The following is a 17,233-nucleotide window of genomic DNA, read 5'->3' as shown; positions in this document are numbered from 1 at the left end:
ATATCTCTGTGATTTTAATCTCCCCATGATTGGTTAGGATATTTGGCTTTCTCTCCATATTAGAACTTATTTTCTTTGTATATGTATTATAAATATCTGTGTTACTATGTTATTCAGATTTTTGGGACAAAATTCCTGATAATTTTAAAACTACCAAAGTTATTTCTTCCTATATCTTATTACTGAGGCCATCTTAGCCTAGTTATTGACTGGTCAACCTAGAAGCAAATCCATGCTGCTCTTTGAATCTGAAATATTCTCTCAAATTCTCTTGGGGCTTTCCATCTATTTGACATAAGTTTAAGATGCTACTCACACTTTTCTGAGGGCAAAGGAAATATGTGTGCACATAAATGGCCTAACAAAACACATCACACCTGGGGCTGGGGATATAGCTCAGTTGGTAGTATTCTTGCCTTGCATGTACAAGGCCCTGGGTTCTAATCCCCAGCACCACCAGAAAAAATCTGGGCTGGAACAGTGAACTATTTTCTTTCCTCTAGCATATTAAATTTATCATATATTTAAATGGAATATCCTGGGTTTTCAAGAATACTACTATGTCACCTTTAAACATGAATATATTTATTTCCTTCCTTGCAATTTTATATCTATAATTTATTGCCTTTCTGTCTAGTTGAGTTCCAATTATTTCCAAACTTTATACCTCTTTACTTTTCAAAAGTTTACTGTCATTTTTTGAAGAACTGTCAAACTGTTTTCCACAGTGGCTGCACCATTTTACATTTTCACCAGCAGTGCTTGAGGCCCCAATTTCTATTATTATGGCCACCCTAGAGAGTGTGAAGTGGCATCTCATTGTAGTTTTGATGTGCGTTTTCCTGAGGACAAATGACACTGGGCATCTTTTTCATTTGCTTGCTGACCATTTATACATCTTTTTTGGAAAAATCTTTTTTTTTTTTTAAAGAGAGAGAGAGAGAGAGAGAGAGAGAGAATTTTAATGTTTATTTTTTAGTTTTCGGCAGACACTACATCTTTGTTTGTATGTGGTGCTGAGGATGGAACCCCGGCCGCACGCATGCCAGGTGAGCACACTACTGCTTGAGCCACATCCCCAGCCCTGGAAAAATCTTTTAGAAAGTCATTTTTGCAGTGTTTATTTTTAAGCATCCCAACCTCTACCTCTTCCTGAGAATTAGTTCCGTGTCTTGACAGACCTTTTGGTTTTGTAAATGTACCAGAAATATTACTGTAGTTATATCTTTCTAGCAGGTTCTGACAGGACTTTTAGAAGCAGTCTTACAATTTTCCTAGGTTTCATTCACATCACATGAAGGCAGCAACTGTTGGAATATATTTAGATTCCATTAGGGAATATATTTAGATTCCATATATTTAGATTCCTCCCCTTCTACTTCCTTCTTTGTTCCCCTTTGCCCTTTTTTCTGCCAACTCTTCATCATATGTTTCCAGAACCATCTACTCCTTTCCCCTTATGGTTCCAAAGAGTTGATGTCATTTGGAGAAATTGTTCCTTGTCTAAATATACTAACATGCATTTTCCTTGCAGCAGACTTGATCTTAGCAACTCACGATGAGGTCTCTTATGCATCATTTCATCCCATCAGGTATCATTCCTGAACAGTACAGACATGACAACAACCTTTAGGTGGTGCTCTTTGGTTAAAAATACCCTTCAAACAGCTTCCGTGCATAGTCCATTGTGTGTGTGTGTGTGTGTGTGTATGTGTGTGTGTGTGTGTGTGTGTGTATACACGTGTGGGGGCTACTGGGGATTGAACCCAGGGGCATTCTATTACTGAGTTATGGCTTCAGTCCTTTGTTTTTGTTATTATTACTATTTTTTTTTAACTTTTTGGTACTGGAGAGCAATCCAGGGACGCTTAACTGCTGAGCCACATCCTCAGACCTTTTTTTGGGTATTTTATTTAGAGTCTCACCAAGTTACTTAGCCAGGCTAAGTTGCTCAGGCTGGCTTTGAACTTGAGATCCTTCTGCCTCAGCCTCCTGAGCCATTGGGACTACAGGCGCGCGCCACCATGCCCGGCCCTTATTTTTTGAGACAGAATCTCACTAAGTTGCCCAGGCTGGCCTCAAACTTGTGATCCTCCTGCTTCAGCCTCTGGAGTAGCTGGGATTAAAGGCACCTGGCACCCTTGAATATTTTTAGGAAAATCTTCCAGGTCTGTTCTGAGTCCTTCTTATTCCAAGTCTACTGCATAAACTAATGGCTAGTTCCCTCTCCTCCCACCTCAAGCACCTCCAGACAGATACTCTCTTGTCACTTTCTACTAATCATGTCTCCCAAAGACCTCCCTGACTCCCGACTCCTCCACGTTTCCTTGGTGGCGATGCTGCTTCCCTTATGTCTGGGTGCTAACCACCCAACAGGTGGTTGTGCTCACCTCCTCCCAGCTCATACCCCGGGCTCCCACCTCCTCCTTACCTACTCTCCTCCCCTTCTACTTCCTTCTTTGTTCCCCTTTGCCCTTTTTTCTGCCAACTCTTCATCATATGTTTCCAGAACCATCTACTCCTTTCCCCTTATGGTTCCAAAGAGTTGATGTCATTTGGAGAAATTGTTCCTTGTCTAAATATACTAACATGCATTTTCCTTGCAGCAGACTTGATCTTAGCAACTGAACCCTATGTTCCTAAAGTCTAATCACCTTTTTCAGTCACATCTCCACTAATATTTGGTGTCTTGTCCCAAACTTTACTTCTCACCAGCACAGAACCCCTAAGTCCCTTGAGGAATCTTGCGGGAGTAGATTCTTCTATACTTACAAACAAAAACAAAACAAAACTAACTGAAAAATGTTTTAAAATATTACATTTTCCAAAGATTTTACTAAAGCATTTATTTTTTTAAACAAAAATATACATTCAATCTTAGATTTACAGCATATAGAAATAATTTATCTGAAGCAATTTGCATTTTTAAAATTGCTAATATTGCACCCAACAGTATAAGTCTTTGACACATTGCATCATCAACCTTTCCCACAATTCAAAAACAGGAGAGAAATCTGAAACTGACAAAATTATATACGCTAACTTTTCTGTAAAAAAAGACGAGAAACATACAATTCTTTTTATTTACAAGATAAAAGTTGTAAACGTTCAGAAATTCCACATTCTTTTATTATACCTAGAAAATACATTATAAAATTACAATTTTATTTTCCTGTCCTGTGTCAATTATACACGTGTTGTGATTTCCTCATAGAAATGCACCAATGTGAATAGTCACAGCCTAATGGTAAAGGTGAAAATTACTCCCCAGCCCCACGTTAAAAAGAATTGTTGAAAATACTTCTGCATCTTCAATAGAACGTGGAAACTAGTGTGTTTCTTCTAGATCCGTTTCTCACCTAAATGAGAAACAACTCTAGAAGAAACCATTACTTTCTGGAGAATATTTTTAGTAATTGCCTAAAGTTACCTTCAAAATTCAAAGGTTATGCTGTGCTTCAGTCTTAGAAATGAAGTTCCCTATAGGAAAAATAGTAGAATGAATTAGACATAACTCCTATGTTCTTATATGAATACATGACCAGTTTAACTCTACACCAAGTACAAACACAAGAATGGGAAGTTATACTCCATGTATGTATGTCAAAATTCATTCTACTGTCATGAATTACCAAAAAGAACAACAAAAAAGAATAAAGGTTATTAAAGTATATCCTCAGATTGCCAAATAAATAAATACTTTAAGTGTGATTACACTTGGTTAAAAAGGAAGGAAGGAAGGAAGGAGGTTCCCACTAACCTCTTCCATCATGATATACAAAGAGTACGTTTCTGTTCAAGGCCCTTATAAAATACTTTATGTGTAGGCAGGCATAAAAGTTTGCTTTTTAAAAGACAGTTTTGTGAAATGTTCTGCAATTTACCATTGATATACCCAAGGTTTTTCTGCTTAAGCATTTTTTTCTCCACTATACACTTGATCTTTCAATTGCTCCCAGGCAGCACTAGGGAAGGCATCCAAAGGACCCCTGCATTTTAGATACATGCCTATTCTATGTAGCAGCAACCTCTCAGTTACCTTGGTAATCAAGGCCAATCACCCTAAGGATGGAGTAGCTTCTTCCTCCCCCCACACCATATATCTAGTGGGGTAAGTGATATAAAAGAACACTGCCCTTCAATGGCAGGCACACTAATATTGTTTGGTAGGCATTCTTCTGTTCTTTTTAAAAAATTTATTTTTATTTGACACATAGTAATTGTACATATTTATGGGATACTATGTGATGATTTATATCTATTTACTTGGTGCTGGGGATGGAATCCCAGACCTCCTGCAGGTGCTCTAACCCTGAGCTAGCCCCTGCCCATCCCATGTTTCCATATGTGTACACAATGTGGAATGTTCAAATCCTGGTTTGTGTATCTCCTCAAACATTTACCATTTCTTTGTAGTGTAAACATTCAAAATCTTTTCTTCTAGCCTTCTTGAAATACGTTTATTATCATTATAAAGACCCTCCTATGCAATAGCATGCTAGAATTTATTTTTCCAAACTGTAACTTTCTTAGTGCCTGTTGATAATATCCTCAGTTTTCAGAAACTTTTTTAAAAAGTCTCTAAATACTTAGGTGCTTAAAAAAAAAAGTAGGAAATCAAGTCCCTTGGTAGTAGAGGAAGTTGCTAAAATATGGATTAGTAAAAATGTGTAAAGTGCAGCTTCACTTGGAAATAAACCCCAAACAGGCTGAAATCTTACACTTATGAAAACAGTCTCTGGGAAATTCATGCTTATTAAGATCACAGACAGGAAAATTTAATTGTCATTTTACAATGCAATAGCATTGGAACTGAAATAGAAGACATTTTCTAATTCTGTTACCCTAGATCGAGTCTGAATTGAAATGTTCCCTTTGAATCACAAACTGCATAACCAGATGTATGACAGGGTCTCTTGGCTTTGTTATTGCTCAACAGCTCAACCCAGATCCTTTCTTATAAAGGTGATTGTCTTCTGTATCTTTGTGACAAATTCAGTTTTTTTTTTTAAGTTCCTGAGAGTCTTTCATAAAAAAAAAAAAAAAAAAAAATAGACATTTCCGGGCGTGCGCGACCCGCGAGGCTGGCGCTCAGCTCTCCACCGTGCGCCGGTACTCGGCCGTCCCGTCGGCGATGATGGCGTCCAGCGGCGAGCGCTTCTTGCGGATGCTGCGCCCAGAGGAGATGAGGTCCGCATAGCCGCGCTGGTGCGAGAAGGCGTAGGCCGAGCGCCTAGACGACGCGCCCCGGCGAAACACGTTCTGCCGCCGCTTCCACTGCTCCTCGGCCTTCAACCGCTTGCGATGCTTCTGGATCTGCAGAAGGAGGGAGAAGTGGGAGGGACGAAAATACAGGTGAGGGCATCTGGCCAAAAGGAGCAGGGCAGAAAGGAGCGATGGGGCATCTGGGGCGGATGCAGGCATCACGTTGTGTCCCCACCTGTACGGGAGGACATTCTGGCAGCTGGAATTTGGGACGAGTCCCGCTTTCCCTAAGCTAGTGCTCTTTCCATGTCACAGATCAGATTGGTACAGGACGAAGAAAAAACTATGGGCCTCTTGTCCTCGTTGCTACTGCATATTTTTGTCACTGCCAAAGAGAGCTCTGGGGACAACTGAAGGTTGCCTGCCTAACATCTGTTCTCTCCTTTTTTCTAATGAAAGTGATTTTATACAGTTACCCCTCCTCCATACAGCCACATCCCTGAAGGGAGCGGCCTGATTGACTTCCCACCATAACTAATCCAGGAATGGGCCTGGGTCCCAAATCTGGCAAATGAGACCTGAGGGAAGAGTGCTGGGGCCCCTGGGTGAAGCGTTCGGAGGAGCTTAAAGGAAAGCTACAGAACGGTGAGAGCCTCTTCTCCCCACACCCCACTTCCATCTGACACATCAGATGTGATGCTGGGAACTTCTGTGGCGGCTTCCGGCACCAAGATGATGCTAATAATGAAGATACCAGCTTCTGAGGACATAGAAGGACCCAAGTTCTTTTTTAGCAACATTAAATTGCTTAACCAATGTAGTGTGAATTCTAATTTTCATGCATTATTGTTAAGACATTTTGAGTTCACAGCTTTCTGTTCCTTGTTACCCCAAGGCTCCTTCAAGGTGGTGATATTTTGCTTTAAATAAACAGAGAAAAAACCCAGACTATTTACACAGCAAAATGCTAACACTTGTTAACTTGCAGGGGTAAATATATGAGATTCACTATTTTACTCTCCCTCTTTGTTTACATTTGGAAATTTTTTTTTGTATTTAAATGCAGGCAAACTAAAAATCCCAATCCCAAGCACTTATTTAAGCAAGATGGAGTTAGAGAGGAGGAGTCATAAAAATCATTCTAACCAAACTTCCCATGAGGTTTGAGGTTTGTAGGAAAAGTGCTGTTGGGAAACACTTTGGTTTCTGTGGGGGACACTCAAGAATTAGAGGAGGACTGTATCTCTGCATACCTTATCACTTTCCGATGGCCAAATGGTCATTGACAAGAAGCGGACAGCAACGACAGGCAATAAACACACTGCCACAGTCAAGATGATAGTCAACCAAATGTACGGCTGCCTTAGGGCATTGGAAGCAGTGCCTGGAAAGAACAGGGGAGTAAGTCACATGGTCCTTTATCCTAAGGGCCTAGTTTGCATTCTGTAACCTCACATTGATTATCCATGGTAAAGTTTTACAACCAGATTGGCTTCCTCCAAACAGCAATAATTCACCCTTTGTGTATTTTTTAATATACCCAGAAGTTACGTCCAAATATAAATAATGACATTTGTCTGCTCATTTAATTTTGGGATTTAGAAAACACTAACCTGTAAATTGAAATGCAGATGGCAAAAGAACATGTATCCCAGCGCTGTGAAAGTCAAACATGATGCCAAAATAAAGTGCTATGCTTCCAAAAATTGAAAAAGCATTCACAAAAGTCCAGTAAGAAGTATCCAAACCAATCTGTTGGGAAATGAGAGGAAAACAGAGCGCTCATTTGGGGAATTAGCAAGAAAGGAAAGAACTAAGAATTCTGAAAATGGAATTTTGTGTTTTAGGCATGATTTGACTTGAATACTGAGCAATCAGAAACCAAACTATCCTTGACTCAGGAATGAAATAGGGTTGGGATAAGGGACAAAAATAGCACTCATTTTATAAAGTGGTAGAAGTTCAATTGGAGGGAGAACGGGCTGTGCACGCCAGCCTATTTATAAAAATACAGGTGCCAACAGACACAGTTGAGGGAAGCCACACACCTGGAAATTGACAGTTATTATAAGAGCCGAAGCAACAGTGACAGCAAAAGACTGGTAGTCTGAAGGTGCTTCTCCATCTTGTCCCACAGTTTGCAGATAAGCTCCAAGAGGAATGAAGAAGAGGACCATGGATGTTAAGATTCCATGTAACAAGCTGATGAAGAATTTCTTGTAGTTGAATAGTAAGTCTCTTTGTCCCACTACATACAACCCAGGGAATCGGAGGCTTAGTTTGTCACTCACATCCTTAAGGAGAAAACAAAATTAGAGTGATATACTGTCCATCAGGTCAAGAAGTCAGAGATATGCTGCAATCTGTATCTCAAAGAATTGTGACTTGCTGTTGAGTTCTAAGAAGACAAACTGAGTGGAATAAATCCTGCAATATTTCTCTTGTGCTGAGATCAATCATAGCTTTAATCCACCATTATTTAATAGATATTTAATATTTAATTTAGAGAGGGACTAGGTAGGACATTATTATTTTTCTGCTTATGGAAAATGTTAAAAATGTAAAGAGAATTTTTTTTCTTACTTCCGTTGAGAATATATTTATATTCTCTCTCTCTGTCTCTCTCTCTGTCTCTCTCTCTCTCTCCCTCCCTCTCCCTTTCCCTTTCCCTCTCCCTCTCTCTCTCTTTTCTTTTGTGGTGCTTGGGATTGAACCCAGGGCCTTGTGCATGTGAGGCAAGCACTCCACTAACTCTACCATCTGAGCTATATTGCCAGCCCCTTTAGAGAATATATTTTTATTGCTTTGAATTCTTTGGGGAAAAATATTCCCATACAAGTTGGTAAATTAATTTTTAATTATTACCTTTTATTTATTGAGGCACCTTCTCTAAGAATTGCTACTAAATAAAATACAGACTAATTTGGGAATTAGACACATAAATTTTGGAAAGTGTTAAAATTTATTTTTAAAATGAGAACATTACTAATATAGAGATAGACTAGACTCTCAGGTGTCTAAGCAGTCAGGTCTCAGTGTCTGAAAGGAACATGTAAGCACTGCCAATGAATTCAAGTCACAAAAATCTTCCCTTTTTTTATTTTATTATGAAACAAGAAGTACAGCAGTTGTTGCCTGACAGCAAACTGTCCTAGGGTTTATTCAGGACAAAGTGAAAACCAGAAGAATGCACTCAAGTGTTTGCTGTGACCTCTCTAGCGGGAGTTCTACCCAAGCGCCCCCAGCCCTTGGCTCCTACCTGGTCGAGCAGCCCCATGAGGAGCACCGGCAGGCTGGAGTACAGCACGTTGTACAGTGTGATGAACCAGTCCTCGTACGCGGTCTACGGGAGGATTAATTAATTACAACACTTTGTGAAACCAGTTTAGAAGCACACAAGTACTATTTAAATTTTTTGGTTTCCTTTTATTTTGCAAGGCCAGATTTCTATAAAACGATTTTATAAAATAGAATACAGTTGGAGATATATATAAAAACAAAATAGGCTTCTGAAAGGGATAAAGAACACTGAGCACTCTGATCCCCTACATGGGATAGAGGAAACAGGCTTACTCCTGACGAGAGTTCTGTGCAGTTCTGCCTGGAAACAGGAAGTAGGCCCCACTCTGCCCAGGCTCTCCTGTTGCTCAATCTGAGACCCCCCTGACAGCACAGCACTGTGGCATAGCATCAGAGAAAGTTCAACACTATGGACACTGACTCAGGTTCATTTTTACTCATGTTATTTTTCTGCTACATCACTATTTTAACATATTAAATATGTGCCCCCCTCATTCATCAAAAACTAGGAAAGAAAGAAGAAGCCACCACCACCATCAAATAGAGGAGTGATATTAATAGCGCTATCATTACCTACAATTTCTATATCCCTTTGCCTTGGTCAAAGAGAATATTACAGATTCACAGCTGAACAATCTGTGATCAGTATTTTTAATAACAAGGTAACATGAAAAAATAATCTAAAATGAAGAGAAATATAAGCAAATCCTGTATCATCATCCAAAGTAAATAAAAATATTTTTAAAGCACCAGAAACATTCTAGAAAAGTAAGTTATACTCTTAATTATGCTCCCAACTGTGAGAAGACACAGAACTCAAAACTACAAAATAAAGAAACAAATTTATGCCCGTTGTGGTGGAGCACAATTGTAATCCCAGTGACTCAGGAAGCTCACAGCTATGGGATAGATGTTAGCCTCAGCAGTTCAGTGAGGCCCTAAGCAACTTAGGGAGACCCTGTCTCAAAATAAGAAACAAAAAGGTCTGGGGATGTGACTCAGTGGTTAAGTGCTCCTGGGTTCAATCCCCAGTACCAAAAATAAATAAATAAATAAATAAATAAATAAATAAATAAATAAATTTGTTTTTGTAGAACTAGAGTTTTATTCACTTAAGAGAAAAGCTCTACTAAATAAAAAGTAATGAAAAAAAATGTTATTTTACCTGTGCTGAGTAGCCATTGAAGAAGGAGTACCAGAAATGAACCAAAGTAAATGCAAAGTTTTTATAAAAGAAATATCGAAGGAACTTGCACATCCTTATGTAAGACCACCGGCCATGCACTAGCAACAGCCTCTGCAGATATCTGAACTGAGCAAAGGAATAGTCACTGGACATGACGGCTTGCATTCCTTCTTGTCCACTTATTCCAACACCAATATGCGCAGCTATATGACAGAAGGAGAAAATACTGAGGATCATAAGCTGATTTTAAAGCAAAACATCCGATAATAATAATGTTTCCACAGCAGGACCAGGAATGTAGCTCAGTGGTAGGGCGTTTACCTTGAATGCACGAGGCCCTGTGTTCAATCCCTAGCACCGTGGGGTGGGGAGGAAAGTTTCCACAGCAAAACAAATAACAAAGGTGTACAATTCATGGAACAATATGTACAAAAGCTCTTTGCTCCCCATCTTCACCATCCAGCCTGTGAACCCAACTCAAAGTCGGAGGCACATGTTGCTTAACAAAGCATGAGAGAGCCTCCATAAATATTTGTGAAAGGATTGGGTGGGTGGTGAATTCCATTTGGATTATCTGCCCAATTTAGAAGCCATCCCTCCCACCCACAGGGTGAGCCCCAGGCATCCTCTATACAATCTGTGTCCCTGTCTCCTTGACCATATCTGGGTCAGCCATCAGCAGATATATGATCTGGACAGATACTACAAATGGGCTTTCTCAATCTGCTTTCTATCCCATTCTAACTGGTGAGGTAGGAAAGCAAATTAAAAAACCCTATATTTCCCGGATTGCCTCACACCTAGGTTCTTGTGAATCAGGTTCCATTGCTTAGACCCACTTGTGACTTTAAAGCAAAGTGAACCCCTTTCCTTTTTGAACTCTGGAGCAGAGTTCATATCCATTCCTCAGCTGTCCTAATGTTGATAGGCAACTGCAAAGGCTTCTTAACTGGGAAGCTGTTCAGAGCAATATCAAAGGTAAAAACTCCTCTGGAAAGTGGCCCGGAGGTCAGAGACTCAGCCTGGAACTTGCTTCTCCAGTTCATCCACAGCTTTTGAAGGCACCTAATCTGCTACATTAATTGGTTCCTACAAAAAGTACACACGGGTGTGTTTCCTCTACTAAATCCTAACTGGTAGAAAGACCTAGCTGGGCAAATCAGTCTCTTTCTTGATATTCTAGAACTACCATTCTGGAGTTTGTGTCTGGAAATTTAACATGTAAATTATTGAAGTGAGAAATGAATATATTTCTTTCTGAAGGATTATGAGAGGCAGAGGAATAAAACAGGGAAGGAAAATAGACAGAGGCAGTTAGACAGACAAGACACTAGGTTCCTAGTGCAACTCTAGATCCTGATCCTAACATCTTCCTTAGGCCTGCTTTTTTGGGGCAGTGTGAGGTATCTTAGTTATCTTTTATAATTAATTAATAATTGTTTTTCTTAAACTCATTTTGGCTGTCTTCCAATACTTGTAATCAAAAGAGTTTTAACTAAGACCCTCTTCAACTCTGAAAGGCTTATTCAGGACATCATTTCTTACAAAGGGGTAGGTTTCTAGAGTGGATAAAAATTAAAAGTCATAATTTTGTTCATCCTTCCAAAAATCATTAAAAAACATTTTCGAGTTAAAAGAATTGTGAATTTTATTGGTTTTAAAAGTCATGAATGTAAAGACCAATAGTGAGATCATTTGGAGAAAATGTGTTGGAGAACACAACGACCCTGGCTCGGACCCTGGGAAGTGACTGCCAACTCCGAAGAGTTGCCAACTAGAAAGAAGCTTCAAAAACCCCACCCTAATTGCAGAACTCAAGGTCTGGAAAATTCAAAATAATTGTCCAAACCTATGTTTTCAATTATACTTTGCAATTCTCAAAGAAGATATTATATCTCATTTGGCATTTATGATCTCTTTCAAAACACATACACACACACATTTCTTATGACCAGTTGTGACTGCCAAATGCTCTTTCCACCAAACCATGGCCCTTTTTCCTTTCATGAACAAACCACAGAGGGAGTACAGAGGAGAGGAACCCCGTCCAGGCCCTGGAACCCAATTCTTCAACCTTTTCACTGTGCAGACCAAGGACAGCATGTGAAATGAACACTGGCATGGTTCACATGGTAACAGGAGGCAACTGAGCAGATGCACTATATAAAAACTGCCCCTTTCCCCAAAACATAAGTATAAGATTTTCCTGAAGTTCCAAATGGAGTGTGAAATTCTTCGCTGGGAGGCATGCCTTCAACATTGCTCAACAAACTGAATATTAAAAGGCTTTATTTAATCTCTCTGCCTTCATTTCATCTCTCCTTTAGTTCATGTGTACTCTCGGGGTCTTTGTCCCCAAAGAGTCGACCACAGCCTAGCTGGTATAAGATATCTCCAGGCACAAAACAGGAAGAGGGCAGCCTCTGAGAGTCTATAGACACTTGCTAGGGACAAAACGTGGTGGTCAGCAGGGCACTGTGGCATACACCTGTAATACCAGTGGTTCAGCAGGCTGAGAAGTTCAAAGTCAGCCTCACAACTTAGTGAGGCCTTAAGCAACTTAGCAAGACCCTGTCTTAAAATTAAAATAAATAAATAAACAAAAGGGGCTGGGGATGTGGCTCAATACTTAAGCACCACTTGGTTCAATCCCTGTTATCAAAAAAAAAAAAAAAAGAAAAAGAAAAGTGTTGTTCATGATTCCCTCCATTTCTACTAGACTATACTGCAAAACATGAAGCATGTTAGCTAGTGGTCAGATTGCTTTCAACACCTGAATTTCCCTCCTTTTATGACCAACAGTTTCTTCCTGTATATTGTTCTCAAAATTGTTAGAGATGGAAGCCTTTACAGAGTACAAAAAGGTACCAATACTGTTTTGATAACTTCTAAGACCTCAGCTTCCCATAATCTCATCCCAAATACATGATCTGTAATTTATATATAAAAGCACCTAATATATAACAGAGCTTAATGAAAAATGTAAAACAACTTAAGAAAAAGAGTTCATCTTGGTTGACTTTGTTCTACCTCCTCGGTATCAAATGGTTGACTCAGAGGAAAAAACCCTCCAGCTTAAATGGTATAATATCATGATAAATCTGCAAGGCAAACGATCCCCTGCCTCTTTCCTCCCCAACATCTAAGAGTCTGCATTAAATTGAATAAAAATAATGTTTGAGTTACCCTAGTTATGTCAAGGATGTATAATGGAAAATAAACTAGAGCTGGCTACAGAAGAAAGAAATAGATTTAATTCAGAGCAAAGAATGCCACTCATATGATAGGACAAGCACATGCAAAAAGCAGTGGAGAGGAACTAAGCAGCTGGTGGCAGCAGATATATGCATTGATAAAAAAGCAAGAAGACATACGTCATATAGATGACTCCTGGGGAGGAAGATAAAGTCGGAATATTCTTAGTGTCTATCAAGGAGAAGAAGGAGGAGGAGGAGAAAACTGTAAGAAAAGAAAAAGATGGCCTCATGAGTCACAACATAGCTCAATTAAGATCTAGTTATATATAATGCATTTAAAATACCCAGCACAACAAGACATGCTTATATATGTACAGTCATATAATAGTTCACCTTAATAACAACAAGAATAATAATATCATAGAGCTAGAGGTGACACTGGAGATATGTTTCTTGTTTTCAGATGAAAAGACAGGCCTGATCATAAGCCCAAGTGCTAAGGTCTCATTAGTTTGGGTATTTTCATTACATGATATAAACTGAGCATCCCCAATTGCAAAATCCCAAATGCCCCAGTATCTCCCAAGTTTTTGAACAGCATTTAAAGAGTCAGGTCTATGCAAATTTTCCCAAATTGAAAATTTCTAAAATCTGAAACATTTCTGGTCCCAGGCACTACACATAAGGGTTATTCTACCTGTCTTCTCTTATAGTGCTATAGGGAGAGAAGAGGACCAGACTCAGACATGGGCTGAGGGCCACAGGTTTGTTGTGCCTGCTTTACTACCAGCACAACTTTATTTCTCCACACTAGAACTCAGTCCATTAAACATGTTACTTCAGACTCCTATGAGGTGACCCAACAGTGAAGTTCCCATAAATTTGCAAAAGGTAAGAAGAAAGCCCTTGAGAAATGCTCAGATGAGAGAGAATAATATTCCCAAAATGAATACCAGAAAGAGTTCACCAGTTTATGCTGAGCTTAGCAGAACTGTTTGCAAAACTTATTAAATATCAGGGTTTTAAATAAGCTTAAAGAAATAAAGGAGAAGATCTGGCAAGAGGGGGAAAAAAATCACACCAAACAGGAAAAAGTAGGAAACAAATAATGATAAATTCACCCTGGAGAACTCATCTTCTGCTGGGCATCCTAAGTCCCTCTGTGAGTCCTGCCCACTCCTCCTGGATAGACTGTTGGCTTCCCCAGGGCAAGGGCATGGGCACAGGTGCGACCCAGTGCCTTCCTTAACAACCTGCTTTATGAAAACTTCCACAATGAAAGCTGAAGAAATGACCCCCCGCCCCCCAAAACCCTCCTGCTATTTCTAGTTGGGTTTTATGGGCCACCTGGTCGCAACTCACTCTTGATCATGTTCACGTCGTTGGCTCCATCTCCAATGGCCAGTGTGATGGCCTTCTTGTACCTTTTCACCAGGTCCACCACCATGGCCTTCTGCTTGGGAGTGACGCGGCAGCAGATGACAGCGCTGCACTCGCAGGCCAGGTCCACAAAGTTCCTCTGCCGCTGCTCTTTCTTAGCTTCGAGCCTTCTCTTGCTTTGGGTTCGAATCCGTCTCTCTTCTTTTGTCCTTGGGAACTTCAGCTTCAGAATCTTATTTGTTTTGGTCTTTTTCTCTAGAAGAATCTCATTCTGTGAAATCATGGAGAGGACTGAGGTCACTTTACTTTTTACACCAAAGGTATCATCATTTCCAAGACTTAAGATGCGTGAAGGAGAGTTTGTGGATTATATCATTGGTTATACTGTTCTGATGACAGAACATTTTTGACATAAATCTAGAGAATACAAAAATCTACAAATAACAAAATGAAAATTACTCATGAATTCATAAACCAACATAACCACTGTTACCCGTTTGGTATAATTGCTTTCATATGTCCTGTAATATTAAGTTTCAAACTTGGGAAATCACACCTGAATTTATAGGCTAAGAGATTTTTAAGTTGGCAATTAACAAATATGTAACACCATCTAAAATTGGTCCAAAGTGAACTTTTTTCATTTGAGCCAAAGACCCAGACACACTAATGGTACCTACCAGCCAAGAACCGGTGATGACCAAAGCTCGGTTTTCACCAGGTGGGAAAAAAGGTTCGTACACAACAGGTGCAAATTTTGCATAAACTCCACCTCTGTTTCTCTGGTTTTCCACCCTTGTATGAAGAAGAGAACTGGAGAAAAATAAATTGAAGTACTTAAAGTACAAAACCATAAACAGGCCCTACACTATTAGATAATTTTGACATTTTTTTTAAAAGAGAGAATGAGTGAGAGAGATAATTTTTTAATATTTATTTTCTAGTTTTCAGCGGACACAACATCTTTGTATGTGGTGCTGAGGATCGAACCCGGGCAGCACGCATGCCAGGCAAGCATGCTACCGCTTGAGCCACATCCCCAGCCCCAATTTTGACATATTTTTTTAAAAAAATTCTGATAAAGACAATTTAAGACTTATCATTTTATCTATTTTTAAGTGAAATCATACAGTATTTATCATTTAGTGACTGTCTTATTACATTTAATAACGTCTTCAAGATTCATCTATATTATAATGTATGTCATAACTTTTTTTCCTTTTTAAGGACAAATAATATTCCATTTTTTTAAAGAGAGAGTGAGAGAGGAGAGAGAGAGAGAGAGAGAGAGAGAGAGAGAGAGAGAGAATTTTTTTTAACATTTATTTTTTAGTTTTCAGCGGACACAACATCTTTGTTGGTATGTGGTGCTGAGGATCGAACCCGGGCAGCACGCATGCCAGGCGAGCGTGCTACCGCTTGAGCCACATCCCCAGCCCAATATTCCATTTTTTATTCAACGATTCTTAACACTGGTAGACACCTGGGTTGCTTGACTCTTGTGAATAGTGCTGTAATAAATATGTGTATGCATATATCTCTTCAAGACCCTGCTTTCAATTTTTTAAAATGTTTTTTTAGTTTGAGTATAATACTCAGAAGTGAGATTGCTGGATCACATGGTAACTCTATTTCTAATTTTTTTAAGGAATCCCTAAACCAGTTTTCATAGTGACTACGTCATTTTACATTCCCACCAGCAGTAGATAAATGTTCCAGTTTCTGCACAGCCTCACCAACACTTGCTATTTTCTTTTTCTTTTTTGATTGTCCCCATCCTAATAAAAATGAGACGATATCACTAGTTTTAATTTGAACATTGTTTCACAAGCTTTTCAGCCATTAGCATATCTTCCTTGGAGGAATGTCTTCTAAAAATTCTTTGATCCTTTCTTAATTGGGTGACATACAGTCTTATACTATGTGGCACCAAGTTCTTGGTACTTCATAATTTGCCAGAAGCAACCAAAGGAAGAAACCGGTCTCACTGTGTTCATAAGCAACAAAGGGAAGGCAATTTCCATCTAAATTAATACCCTGGCTGCTGTTTGGCAGAGAAAAACGAATTTCCCCATACAATTATGTCTGCTTTTAAAAATTCTTGATACTTTATATCAACAAATCATTGATAAGATGACATGTAACACTTCTATGTGATAGAAAAAATGAGTCATGGGATTTTGGAGGGAAGGGGCCTTCTTGCACAATCTTTTCATGTTGCAAATAAAGAAATCAAGCCAAGAGAGGTGATGTGATTTGTTTGCAGCAAGTTGATGGGAGACTTTCTCTGTTCCTCATGCACACCTCAGAAGCAGGTTTCTCAGATTTGACACTGTAGATGTCTTTAGACAGATAATTCTCTGTTGTATGTGGATGCTTATTTTAGGAAGGACACGTGTAGGATGTTTTATAGCATCTCTGGCTCAACCCACTAGAAGCCAGTAGCACTCCTCCTCCCCTGTTGGGACCCTGAAAGATGTTTGCAGACATTTCCAAGCAATCCCTGGAAAGCAAAATAACCCCTTCTCCCTGATGAAGAACCATCACAGTAGAAGATTAGGTATTTATGATCCCTCTTCCAAATTCATTTAATTCTCACTTTCAGTTGGAAAGTCAGTTAAAAAATCAAGACAAATGATAAAAAAACTGAAAGTGAAGAAAATATGAATTTATTTAAGCTATTTTATAGGAATCATCATTTCAGGCACCATCTAGAAAGATAATTCATCTCTCTATAAAGGGAAACTTGGCTACAAGCATGATCATAAAATTTATTATTTGCATAAATTTTATCTTTTAATTTAGCTTAGGGTCCACTTTTAAGAGACCAGAAATTTGTTAAAACCCCCATCTACAAAAAATAAACAAAACCATATGGTAATTAACCATATTGTTTGCAATCGAAAACTACTTAAGTTAACATATGAAGCATTTATTTGTCCGTTGCTACCTTTTAAAACCTAAA

General features: G+C 39.1%; 1 protein-coding gene across 2 annotated transcripts in view; it reads right to left on the bottom strand.

Moving 5' to 3' along the window:
- Positions 1-2,893: 2,893 nt before the first annotated feature.
- Positions 2,894-17,233, bottom strand: part of Atp8b1 (ATPase phospholipid transporting 8B1) — a 118,214-nt gene continuing 103,874 nt past the window's right edge. For both annotated transcript variants that reach the window (XM_077792241.1, XM_077792242.1), the window contains 8 exons: positions 14,949-15,081; positions 14,251-14,539; positions 9,671-9,894; positions 8,465-8,548; positions 7,254-7,499; positions 6,819-6,957; positions 6,459-6,589; positions 2,894-5,316 (listed from right to left, as the gene is read on the bottom strand). In XM_077792241.1, the coding sequence (XP_077648367.1) occupies positions 5,092-5,316; positions 6,459-6,589; positions 6,819-6,957; positions 7,254-7,499; positions 8,465-8,548; positions 9,671-9,894; positions 14,251-14,539; positions 14,949-15,081 (1,471 nt within the window). In that variant the 3' untranslated portion in view covers positions 2,894-5,091. The remainder of the gene's footprint in view (positions 5,317-6,458; positions 6,590-6,818; positions 6,958-7,253; positions 7,500-8,464; positions 8,549-9,670; positions 9,895-14,250; positions 14,540-14,948; positions 15,082-17,233) is intronic.

The sequence above is a fragment of the Urocitellus parryii genome, chromosome 13 (assembly GCF_045843805.1).
Source record: "Urocitellus parryii isolate mUroPar1 chromosome 13, mUroPar1.hap1, whole genome shotgun sequence".
NCBI classification, from domain to species: domain Eukaryota; kingdom Metazoa; phylum Chordata; class Mammalia; order Rodentia; family Sciuridae; genus Urocitellus; species Urocitellus parryii.
This window is presented reverse-complemented; position numbering and strand designations above follow the sequence as displayed.